The sequence below is a fragment of the Schistocerca piceifrons genome, chromosome 2, assembly GCF_021461385.2.
Source record: "Schistocerca piceifrons isolate TAMUIC-IGC-003096 chromosome 2, iqSchPice1.1, whole genome shotgun sequence".
In the NCBI taxonomy this organism is placed as follows: Eukaryota; Metazoa; Arthropoda; class Insecta; order Orthoptera; family Acrididae; genus Schistocerca; species Schistocerca piceifrons.
In genome coordinates, this window is record NC_060139.1 from 435,928,732 (window position 1) to 435,942,570 (window position 13,839).

The 13,839-nt window shown below is 37.9% G+C and overlaps 1 protein-coding gene across 1 annotated transcript in view; it reads left to right on the top strand.

Annotated features, from left to right (window-relative positions):
* LOC124776510 (esterase FE4-like) overlaps nt 1-13,839 on the top strand; it is a 182,406-nt gene that overhangs the window by 67,084 nt on the left and 101,483 nt on the right. Inside the window, exon 3 of the mRNA XM_047251532.1 lies at nt 10,220-10,379. Coding sequence (XP_047107488.1) covers nt 10,220-10,379 — 160 coding nt within the window. The remainder of the gene's footprint in view (nt 1-10,219; nt 10,380-13,839) is intronic.

The window sequence follows — 13,839 nt, forward strand, 5'->3', positions numbered from 1 at the left end:
GTGTGCAAGTCTGAACAGGGAGAAATGACTAGTCTCTGATAGAAGGTTTGTCTTACTATGACATTTCAGTTCATATTTGGCATTCTATTTTCACAGAGGTCCATATGCAAAATCAGTGAATGTAAAAGAATCATAAAAGCTCTGAGTGGATACTGGCTCATGCAATGTGATCACAGCATGGAAGTGTGCCATTTTCTTCACTTGACCATTACAGTACTTGACATTGAAACACTGCAGGGCCTGTTAGCTTCTCAGCATCAGTGGCTTGATAGTGTCTGATATGGGCTGGATTGTTGGCACACATGTTATTGCTTCAATTTGCATTGTTCAGCAACCTCCAAAGCCTCAGAATGCAATGAGATATGAGTACCATTATTGGTTTACTGACTGGTAACATCTAGTGTTTTCAACCTTTTCTACAGTGATAGCTCCATACATGTCAGATGATACCCTACTGCCCATGATATGGCAGCCTGCACTGTTCAGCAGCACAGTGGATAAATGACAAGAGTGGTGATTTGGGGCATCAGTGGATATGACATATGACTAAACAACAATGTATTAAGAGCAATCTCAATGGCAACCACTACAAAACACAGGTCTTTGATAATGAAGTTGTGCCCCTCCTTTAAGTAATCTGCATGCTGTATTTCAGCACCAAGATTTCTTAGCGTCATAATAGCAAACATTTGGATTGCAGTTAGATGAAGTGTAGTACCTCAGCAAGGTCTACTAATGTTGGGCTCACCATTTAGGCTGAAAAATGCCACACAAATGTGGCAGTATTTCATTGATAGGAACCTCAGTAAACTATCTTTCTGCTTTCTGTATTTGGATGACATCCTGTGAAACACACAGCACACATCCCCAGTAAGGACTGCACTCCTTGCCATTTCCATCATGTAGACTGCATGAGGCAATTCATGTGACATATTTGCCATGTTAATGGCGCCAATAATGTAGTTACAAATTTTCTGTCTTGCTTTAACATAATGAGTGCCATCTTAGACTTTGGCGCAATGGCAGAAACAGAACTGACTGACCAACAGATAACAGCACTCTTGAATGACAGCATCACTGGGATGACTGTGAATTGACTACTGATTCCTGACATCAACATTCATGTATGGTGTGATACTTCACAACACAGAGTGTGTCTTTTGATCTCTCAGAATTCCCTCAAAATAATTTTTGATAACTTACATAAACTTATAACAATGTGCTCTCTGAATGACCACCAAGTTGGTCACAGAGTGGCTCGTTTCGCCCATTGTGAAAGCTAATAGCACAAACTGGACATTTACATGCATCAGCTGCCAATGCAGCAAGGTCAGTCGCCAATCTTTCCTGCACTATGATAAACATGTGATACCTAAAGGAAGATTAAAGCATGTACACTTAGATCTACTGGGCCCACTGTCACACTCATACAGTTTCTGTTACATAGTAGCCATAGACAGAGTGACCTGCTGGATGGAAGCTATTCTGCTGGTAGATACTGCAGTATTGCCCACCATCTGGTCAGCCACATTTCGTGCACTGCCAGTTATGCTGCCACATTTCCTACAGCCACCACCATAACATGAGGAACTGCCATGAATGATTATGCTGCTGCCAATGAGATGCAAGCATCCCCTCTTTGGGGCTCCAGGGGCAGGTGTCCTTAAGCTCAAACATTCATGCACTGGCCCCACTTTGTGTGTTTGCCTGTTGAATAATATTTACAGACTTTTGTAGTGGACAGGTCTAACCATATTCTGAATATAAATTGTCTCAAAGTCTCACATATTTATAAATCTTTGTATCTGTATATATTTCTATATTCAAATCTATCGTTAGCAACTGACTGCCAGAATATCTAGAAAGTTAAGTATTACTTTTACTATTTGATATTCTCTGTTTGCAAACTGTATCTGCTCCTCTTCCTGTATCCACTAAAGAACCACACAGCATGCAAGAAGGACATAACAATATGTGAGCCAAAACAACTGCTCTGTAGTTCCTATAGATGTTGACCACATGTTTTCACATTTCTGCATCTATAACCATGGGCCAAAGTCAAAATTTTGAGTCATACCTGTTTGTTGAGCTATTCAAATTGTGTGGCATGCAATGGTTTTGAACTATGGCATACCACTCCCAAAGTACCGACTTTGTCGAATGGCTGGCCGAGGTGGCCAAGCAGTTCTAGGCACTACAGTCTGCCACCGTGCGACCGCTACGGTCGCGGGTTCGAATCCTGCCTCGGGCATGGATGTGTGTGATGTTCTTAGGTTAGTTTGGTTTAAGTAGTTCTAAGTTCTAGGGGACTGATGACCTCAGCAGTTAAGTCTCATAGTGCTCAGAGCCATTTGAACCATTTTTGTTGAATGTTGCCACTGTCCTCTTAAGGCTGCTCTCATGTGCATTCCATGCAGTGGACGGAATTGCTGCCACTGGTGTTGTTTTGAGTTCAAACAGCTTACAAAGAGGATTTGCAGTCATCATTGGGAGAAATGTTGTGTGGCAAATGCTAGTTTCTCCCTGGATTTCATCACTCCAACTCCACCCCCAACTCCACTCCAGCATTGGTAACACAGGTGAAACAACATATTGCCTCTGTATGTACATCCCTCTTTAGACTCATGACATGCTTTGAGTGTTTGTACATAAGGTGTACAAAATTGTGGACTTGCCATGCTTCATGAAGACACTAGACCTGCAGCCCTACAACTGCCTTACTCTGGATAACTTTGAGTTCTGCAGTGTGGCAAACATACATTCTAAATTCTTACTGAATGACTTGTCCTTCATGGTTTCCATCCAAAGATTGGAAGTGGCTTAGATACTTCAGGATCCAGAGGATGACAGAGGACTTGTTGTTCTACAAGAGGACCTACTATCACCAATTAACACAATACCTGATCTGTTTCAACATGATTCTTCTCCCACATAGACAGTGGACAAGTTATCACCATCATTGCTTTGAGATGATGCAGACCACATGTCATGCACTGCTAAGGCTGGGTCCTGCAGGCACTGCCCTACCTGACTGAGTACCTATGGTAATAAGGGTACCTCCACCAAAGGATAAGTCCATCTATGCACCACTTGACAGCCTTCATCTGCATGTCAGATCATGGTATACGAGCTAACCAAAGTGTATCACTGTCTCCACATCAGCTACCAATGTTGCTCTGCACTGGAGGGTGGTGGGGGTTCTATGATGACCAAGCTACAAAAAACTGATTGTGTGCTTTACATCTTAGAGAAAGGAAGGTGTGTTTTTTTTATTTTTTATTTTTGTTGTGAAGTTCTTTGTCTCGTGAGTCTGTTTTTCGTATTTCACCGAGTTTAAAATGTATCTTTTGCTGTTTCACATTTGTGGAAATAAAGTGGTATAATTTCATTCAACCACCCACAAATATTATATGCATATCCATTTGTATGGAATTTTCTCCACATTAACACATTTTATTCGAAATTAAACAAGGTAAATTCCAGAAATTAGTTACATAACAATTAATATCAGTGTAAATATTAATACAGAAGTAAAAGTATTGAAATATGAGAGTATAATGTATCAGTAATGAATGGATATGATTTAAAATCTGGGTATTTTGATCTTGTGTTGATTGGGTATCGATGTATTCGGAATGTCTGCTCCCATTCTGCCATGTTACAACATATGTCAACAAAATGTTTTGCCTCAAATAATTCCTGATTGCTGTATAAAATGATGATAATCTTATAGATACAAGTGTTGTGGGCATAAACGCAGATATTGTGGTCACTGATACTTTAATATGTACCTACTTCAGTGTGTTGTTGTTTTTTCTCTGTGTCTAACAGCCTTCCTATCTGCGGCTCGTGGTCTTGCAGTAGCGTTCTTGCTTCCCACGCATGGGGTCCCGGGTTCGATTCCTGGTGGTGTCAGGGATTTTCTCTGCCTCGAGATGACTGGGTGTTGTGTGTCTTTCATCATCATTTCATCGTCATTCACTCGCAAGTCACCATAGTGGCGTTAAAGAACTTGTGGTGCGGTGGCCGAACCGCCCCGCGAGGGGTCTCCCGGCCACCAATGCCATACACTCATTAAAATTAACAGCCTTCCTGCAGATGCTTCAAATAATTTACTACCTCATGTTTTCTACACAGCCATAACTGCACCACTAAGTAGACTACACCTGTTGGTATAGTCTAACCATCTTGTATCTATGCATCCACACTTCAACACCTGCCCTGCTGAACAGGTGAAAATAGCCATTAATGGCCTGTTCTTGCCACATGTTTTGTAGGTACTAACCAATCTTAAAAACACACTACTCTTAATAGCTATAATCAATAGTCTGCAAATGAAGTAAATAATGATGTATCATTCTTCAGTAGACTCACTCACTTATAATAACATCTGCACTTATACCCCTAACGCCCAGTATATAGGGATGGGAGAGTTAATATTTTATGTTTCCTAAATGATGGGTGACATGATTCTTTATGATTTACAGTGCGCGTATTTTGAATAATTTTTTCCTGTATCTTTAATATCTATACTGCGTTAGCCAAGTTTCCCCAAAAAACAATACCATACCTAATAATGGATTAAAAGTGCCATGTATATGCTACTTTTTGTGTCTATGTCATTTCCAGTTGATAATACAGTGGTCAAAATAAATGTTGCACAGTGATTTATTGTCAGTACTGGACATAATAGGAAACAAAACTATTTTGTTCTGCCAGGAATAGTCATAAGAAAATAAAAATTAAAAAAAAAATTCAGTTCCACTTGATAAAAAACAAAATAACACAAACAAAACCTTACAAAAGATTCCACTGCAAACATTACAGTTTCTTCTCCCTGTCATCTTGCACAACACAGTTTTTTATGAACTGGCCCTGCTTGTAATTGGACACTTTTGAATGAGATGGAGCATACCCCTTACCAAAGCCTGTGGGATACTGTTCCATTTCTCCACCATCTCTAATGACCTCAATGTTGGTGGGACATTAAACCCAATATTCCTTCCTTTCCCATTTCTTCACAGGTCTGTAGAGGGGCAGGGTGATTTCAAAACCATTCATATTAGCATGGCCCATGCATTCTAAATGCAGCTGAGACATGGAGAATATGGAGGTATGGAGGCCATTCCATCCGACTGATACTATGGTCCACTAGGAAGTTGTTCACATGATTGTGATGAAGGTGTCATGCAGTGTTATCCATCAGAGTGAATCCCATTCCAGTATGTTTACCAAATAGAGCTACAATGTGTGCAAAGATGTCATCATGGTACTTCACTCCAGTCATCCTCCCATGTATAGGCACCACATGCATATATGACTCCACCCCAAAACATGACTGAACTGCCTGGATAAGGGTGGTAGTCTGTTATATACTTAGGGTGTAAATGTTGCCCTCATTGCCTCCACAAATGAATATCAGTATTGTCAGGGTTGAGACTGAGGTGGATCTCATGAAAAAAGAGCATTATGTACTGCTGCCTGGTTCACAAAGAGTGATTCCATGCCCATGTGACACAAGTCCCTCTCCAAACTTGATTTAGAGGAGGAGCCTTGAAAGTTGTTCTACTACGTAATCCCTGCTTATGGAGACTATTTCTTATTGTTTGTGTTTACACCTCCACTCCTGTAGCTGCTTGTAACTGTTGCTGCAAATGTGTAGCATTGTGTTAAGGGTTTCTAATGCTCTTATATAGAGGTATTGCTCCTGCATACCTTTTGTTGTACTTCTGTTGCTGCTTCTGTGATGATCATAAACTGATCCTGTCACTAGAAAATTGTTCCAGATTCTAGAGACATCACTTTGACTTGCTACAACATTTGTTGTGACATCCAACTCTTTCATTGCCGGATCCATTAGAATGACTATATTGAATACCTGACCATACATTACTGTTGTATGAGCCACCCTGTAGCAACACAAGTCCCATAATGATACACAGCACAAATATTGCAATGTTCACATGTGATTTTGTTGCCACATACTGCCCCCTCATGGTAGAAACATGGACTGTTTCACCTGTATTACATTACAAACATACCAATGAATTGATCTTATAACATATTTCTAGACCACAACATTCATTACTAAAGTTTTGACCATTGTATTTGCATTCCAAATGCAAAGCTGTTCAGTTTGTTAGCTAGGTATTCAATGTGTGCACATCAGCTCAAATTTTTATCTAAATTTAATCCTAACAGTTTGATTGAGTTGATTTCCTCTATACATCAGTTGTGAATAATCAAAATCTGCTCACATGTTTGAATTGCATCATGTGAGTTTTAGATATGCTTGGATCCAATCCATTTAGCTGAAGCCAAGTTTCTACTGTACTGAGAATACTAATCAAAGATTTGGGAATTTCTTCTGTGTCCTGATTTTCAACTAACACAGAAGTATCATCTACAGAGAGAACTGATGAGAAGCTGATATTTAATGGGAAATTATTAAAAGAGAACTGCAACAGAACAGCACCTAGTATGGAGCCTTGTTGGATACTGTAAGATATTATTTTCCAGTCAGAATAATACCTAGTTGCCTGGGTACAGTGGTAACTCTGGTTCCCATCAGGTCACCAAAGTTTAGTGTGTCAGGTTTGAATAGCTCTTGGCTGGTTGGGCAATCAGGTCTGCCAAGTGGTGTTGGAAAGCAGGGTGCACTCAGCCCTTGTGAAGCAAATTCAGGAGCTGCTTAATTCAGAAGTAGCAACTCTAGCCATGAAAACTGACAACAGCTGAGAGAGCAGTCTGCTGACCACCTTCATATTCTCCACATCTGCATCCAGTGATGCCTATGGGTTGAGGAAGACATGGTGGTAGGATGGTACTGTCGGGGCATCAAGGTCTGTTTGAATGGAATTTGTTTGTTCTGAGTCAAAATAAGAATTTGCCTCATTTAAAGTACCAGTAATGCTAATCCTTTGCTTTCTGTTTGATAAATACAATTTAAGTCATTGTAGGGCACTACTCCTAATTGTCAAGTTTGTAAATAAGCAAGGTGCTGTGTACAGAATGAAACGCCTTTGTGTGGTCATAGAAGATTCCTGCCACCTTACATCTCTTGCCTAATGATGTGCTTATTTTCTCAATTCTGCTTTTTTCTCAACAAAGCTGCTTACTGTGTCTATGGTGCCTTTCAATTCTTGACAAACAAACAAATTTTTTAGGATAATGAAATATTTTGAAAAGAAGTTTTGGATTTTGGAAACAGCAAATTTTCACATATATTATGTATGACTCAGAGAACTGAAATATGACAATAATTTCCCATGATCTCTCTTGACCTGTTTTTGAGAAATGCTTTAACTTTGGCATATTTCAGTACCTCTGAGTAGTAGCCCTCTTCAGAACACTGATTTATCACTTGAGCTAGTTGGTTTTCGATTAAGTTATGTACTGCCTTAATAACTTAAGTGAATATTCCATCTCAACTCATAGAGTTTTTATTTTTAATGCTAAGTTTGCATTTTCTATGTGCTTTACATTAACTTTAAAAAGTTTTTAAGGTGTTCACAGTTTTTGTCTAGGTGAAAGGGATTTACTTTTTGTGTTACTCTGTTACTTTGAGATCATATTTTGCTACATTTATGAAGAATTCATTGAAGCACTCTGGTATTATCCTGTTATTTGCCAATAATTTTGGCAATTCTCTTATCTATTCTTTTATAGCATCTAGCATCTTCAATGAATCAGTATTTCTATTATATTTTAGTTCTCATTGCAACTGCCTCTTCCTAACATTGGAAAATCTATATTCCAGATGATTGACTTTAATTTATTTGTCACTTTATCACTCCAGTTTCCAGGTAGAAACGTTTCATTAATGATACATAGAAAACTATTTATAAATTGTGAAGTTTTCATTCTTGAGGTGCAATGATCATTTAGCACAGCGTGTTAGTAACTCTTCCACCAAGGTATTTTAGCACAAAGTGAGGTGGCAAAATGGTAAGGCACTGAACAATGGTGAAAAGTTCCATTTGGTCATCTAGATTTAGGTTTTCTGCAGTTTACCTAAACCACTTAAGGCAACAGCTGAGGTGGTTTCTTTGAAAGGACATGGCTGGTTTCCTATCCTATTCTTCCTACCTGATCTTGTATACTCACTCTAGTGACCTTGTCATTGGTGGAATATTAAACCCTAATCCTGCTTCCTTCCATACTTTGGCAAGACAATACCAGACCACTTGTGGTGAGGAATGTAAAAGCATTTATTAAAGTATGGTGGATGCCACTTTTTCCTGTTTTCAAGTTTCTTGACATGTTGAATATTGAATATGTTTGGAATGGGGTTGGATGACAGACTTTTTCATCACCATCCTCCATAAATCATTGTTGATACTTTGGGGCTTCCCATACAAGATGCATGTAAGGAGGTTCTCCACCAACACTTCCAAGCCTTTTCTGATTGCATGTCATGACCCATACAGTTCCTGACTGCAGAACATGGGACTTCATATCATATCAAAGGTTCATTGTCAGACATCACATACAGTTCTGTAATTATAATGACTGTATAGTGAAATGTATCTTATCTGTGGTACAAAGTTCACTTCAGTCCCATGTATCCTTCTTGATCTTGTAATTTTTGTAGTCATTAGTGTATCCTGGTTAATTCCTGTTATACTCATATATGGAGCATGAAACGAAACAGATTTTGTCTTACAGGTCTTTGTTGAAATGAGTGATCATACTGGCACAATGGTTACAGCACTGGACTTGGGTTTGGTAGGACTGGGTCTAATCATACAGATTTAGTTTTTCAGTGGTTTCCCCAAATTGCTAAAGTTGTGCCAAGATAGTCCTTTTGGGGAGGACACAGATAATTTCCTTTACCACCTTTGCCCAATTTAAACTTATGCTCTGGCTCTAATATCGTTATTGTTAGAAAGATTTCACTTATTTTGAACATTCATTCCAGCAAGCAATGCACCACAAAAGTAAAATAAGAAAAAAAATTGTTTCAGAAAGTGAACTAAATAACATAGTCCAGTCATTTTCTTTTTTTTCTAAGATGCTAAACCCACTTGTTATCTGTAGCATATTGGAAGGGTGAATCTATTGAGAAGTTTGTTATGAGTGCTCATGTAACATGCTTGGTAAAGTATTTCTCACTATTGGCAGTGTGACATGGACACATATCCAGATAGGATCTTAATTTCAATCTATAATATGACAACTGATTTTCAGTTAACAGATTTAATGATCAAAGTGATCCAACATGACTATTAATACTACAAGAAATGTGTTTACTGACCAATATCTCTATCAAAAGTTGATGTATCAATTTCGGCTGTTTAAAGCCTAATTTATAAATCAGTACCCTCTACTGTAGGCCTGCTGCTTCAACAATGTAGGTTTTATTGAAAACTAATTAATTACAAGTAAATCACATATATATCATGACTCCTCTTAAACTAAACATAAACAAAGAGTCAGTGGTGGATACCTCATGGTCATTAAAGTACACTGCAGATTTACTGAATAATTCAAATTTCAGTGCTGGTGAAGACAGTAAGTTTGTCTTACTGAGAAGCACTAAAATATGAAACACTCTCTTGGTGCATGAATACACCATTGGTTTCTTCATGATAAGTCCAATATGCAGTCAAACAGAGAATGGAAACAGCAACACATTAGCGAAATAGGCAAGCCCGTTTACAGGCCAAATAGTGATGGCAGGGAATAATAAAGGCCAAATCATTGTCCAGAAAATGCACAGCTATTACAAGGTCATCATAAATAAGTCCATCAGATAGCATAGAGAGTACACATAAGTGAGCTGTGACAAGTGAATCCAAGATAGTCTGTGGCAGTTCTTGAATTTGCCACTATTATCTACCTTTGGGACCTGGCACTGGTTCTTTGTACTGTAAACAAGATTTAAAATTTTAAGGTTTTGGACAATGTCCTCCTTCAGAGATAACTAATACAGTGCAGACACACACACACACACACACACACACACACACACACACACACACACACACACACACACACACACACACACAGTGACAGTGGCTGTATTGTCCTGGTACATCAGTCTGATTCAACAACATATTATGTGCTCATACATAGCTCAACGCCTCAGCCATATGGCAAGTTATTTCCTTTACTTCTCCTATTATTTGTTTTCACCCAGGAATTTCCTGTTTTACATAAATATGTGCCTTTACTTTAAGCTAACCAAGACAGAAAGTGATGGTAGACTGTATTTCAGTTACCCGAAGGGACAAGGTTTGATCTATTGCCTGTTATGTTCTGGATACACGGTGGTGGCTTCACAGCAGGTGATGGATCTGACAGTTTATATGGACCAGATCTTCTCATTGAGTGTAATGTTCTGGTTGTCACCATTAACTACAGACTTGGTGCCTTTGGTAAGTATATACCACACTTTTTTAAAAAGTTGTGACATTGTTGTTCTCTATTTGGAATATTGATCATGTGAATTCAATCTTCTTCAACCAATTTCTTCTTCATTCTTTTTCTTTCTTTTATTTTTCCCCACAGTTTATCAATGGATTTCTTCACCAAATATTTAGGAACTACTTGAACACTGACTCCTGAAATAATAATTTTATTGCACTAAGAAACACAATCTTGCATCATTTGATCACCAAGCTCCTTGAGCTTCATGTTCACTCTGCAGCAGAGTGTGCATTAATTAAAACTTCCTGAGTGATTAAAATTGTTTGCTGGACTGAGACTCAAAACTGGGACTATTGTCTTTCACAGTCAAGTGTTCTACTGATGAGTTGTCTAAGCCTGTCCTTACAGCTTCAACCAGTACCTCATCTCCTACCTTCCAAAATTAGAAAGATAAGTGGATGAGATACTGGCAGAAGGGCAGCTATTAGGGCAGGTCATAAGTCATGCTTGTATAGCTCAGTGCCCATGAAAGACAAAGGTCACAGGTTTGAGTCCCAGTCCTGCCAGGAAGCTTCCTTGGATTACATATTCTTTGTCTCCATTAGACAGCCATTTTCAATAAAAAAATAGAGAAAAAAAAAGAAAAAGGTAGGATCCCATTTGTTCTTCAGCTGCTACTGCCCAGCCTCCCAGACATGCTGAAACAATGAACTGTGATGCATCACTAAACATATAATACTACACAGTATAATTAGTGCCATGCGGGGTAGCCGTACTGTCTGAGGTGTCTTGTCACGGTCCGTGCGGCTCCCCATCTTGGAGGTTCGAGTCTTCCCTCGGGCATGAGTTGTCTATAGCGTAAGTTAGTTTAAGTAGTGTGTTGGCTTAGGGACTGATGACCTCAGTGGTTTGGTCCCATAAGACCTTATCACGAATTTCCAATTCTCCAAGTATAATTAGTATTTGCTCAAGTTACATGTCATCACCTCTTATAGTCCAGAAACCCTTCTGACAGAATTAAAGATCCCACAGAAGTATATTTCCACATTCATATAACTTAATGCAACAAGTATATATCATAAATAATTCTTTTACCTCTACAGAGTACCTGCCCTAACTCAATTATACTGATTACTTAACTGTTAAAACATGCATAATGAAACCTACCAATCAAAAGTTTTATGGTATTATAGTGCCTCATACATTTTCTGTTATATTTCTTACCATGCTTCACAATGTTAAACAATTTGTATTTCATGTTGATATTAACAAATGATTTCATACAGAGGAGTGAAAGAAGGAAAGAAAATTAGAGCTTAATGTTCTGTTGATGATAAAGTCCTTAGAGACAGAGCACAAGATGAACAGGTGGGGGCTAGGGAAAGGGGGTGGAGGGAAGGAAATCAGTCATCTGCTCTTTGTCTGAAGTTGTTTGTCTGCAGTGATTTACTGAAACCATAGGAGATGTAAGTGTATGGCCAGATGGATATTTGAATTGTCCCTCTCTCAAATGCAAGTGCAGTGTCCTAACAAGGAAAACCTAAATTTAAATTCTGAATTTTATTTGATCCTGCAGGATTGCATGGTGTACAGAAAGACTAAAAGGAGAAAATATTCATTGTCATCTACTTTTGAACCATTTGTCTTACATTGTGACATCATCAATTATACACAAATTTAATGTGGTAAATACTCTGCATTACTGTAAAATTTGTTTTCCACCATATAGTCTTTCAGGTTCTCTGGAAAGTTTATGTCATGTGCACTGTCATGCAGGATTTTAGGATGCAGTTTTAGCAATTTGATATCTGAGTAATGAGTTCCGTTTTCAAGCATTTGCAGACAGGATGTGTGCTTCATGTCATTCTTCCTCTGAGTGTTGTGGGTGTTTACACTAATATCTGTAATCCATTCTACACTATCTTTTGAGATGTATGTTATTGCTTTATATATTTGCAAAGATGTAAAAGTTAAGATACCTGTATTTTTGAAGAAGTTTCTGTACGTATCAGAAGACTTTTTACTCAAAATGATGCTGATTGCTTCTTTTGTTTCTTGAGTGTTTGAGTTTCCCCACACTGTCACTTCATACTGCAGGTATGGTTCAAAGAGGCTATAGTATAGTGCACTGAGAATCTGCTTGTCTGCATACTGTGATAGCTGCTTCATTACGAATATGATGGAACTGAGTTTTTTGTAGACAGAATTGATATGTTTTTCATATTTTGACTCATTATCCACAGCAATACCTAAGAATTAGTAGCAATTCTTCCAGCCTCATTTCATCCACCTCTAAACTATGTACATATCCTTCTCTTTGATCTAAAAACTACATACCACTTTGTCTGGAACTCAAAGATTTTGAGAAAGCTTTGACCTCATTTCACCAAAGTCTGTACTAATGGCCTTTGGGGAAAAGATACTGCTTAAATCTGTGTTAGTATACTGGTACAGAAGAATATGTCATAACAGTTTCAGTGTAAATCAAACTTCATCAAGATAGTGAGAAATTCAAAATTGACAAAGGAATCAAGCAAAGAGGATTGTCATTGCCAAAACTGTTTTTGCAGCTGTAGAAGAAATTTTCAGATCCATAAACTGAGAGAAAGAAGTAAGAACATAGTTTAATTAAACTTGAACTACTACTTTTTTTCATGAAATTGTACTGTGTGCTTCCAATGCAGATAAATTCCAACATTTGTAGGATCTCAATAGATCAACTCTATGAGTAAGGCATGTATGAAAATCATCAGTTGTGCTAACATTAAAACAAAAAAAAAAAACACCAACCTTGTCCAAAGTAATAAGGAAGTCAAAGAATCTGTTGATGTGCTTTTGAACTTTGAGCAACAGATGGAAATGACTGGTAAAACTGCAAAATTAATAAACATCCTTGTTCAGGTCATATTTGTGCCCCATTCTATCAACCATGACATTCATTAACCTTACTTTTTTCCACTTAGAAAAAATTTCAGATTCCTGTGTTGCATTGAACAATAAATTTGTGAGCACGAAACTTTTCTTTTTACACTGAATACATCTATTGCATATCAGCCAGATGATGATAACAATCAGAAAAGATGGACACTTTTAATTATTCAGTAGAATCTAAAGCTAAAAATTACATAAAATTTCATGAAAACTGGCAATGTACAAATGATTGCTAAAAGATGAGAAGACAGATTCTTTTTTTAAATCCTGACTAACGTGCAGTGCATACAGACTACAGAACAGCAATGCATCCATAGATATAAGTCATTTGCCAAAATAATAAAAAATAAGCTACCTTTTGAAAATTTAAGACAAAAAACATATACTTCTGACAGGAAATAGATTTTTTATATACTCTCTTGAGCACTCACCCCCTCACTCCAGTATGCAAAATACAAACAAACATATGTACACTATTATTCTCCCTTCCAATCATATACAGCAATGCTTAGTGCAAACACAAAAAAGTGTACATTT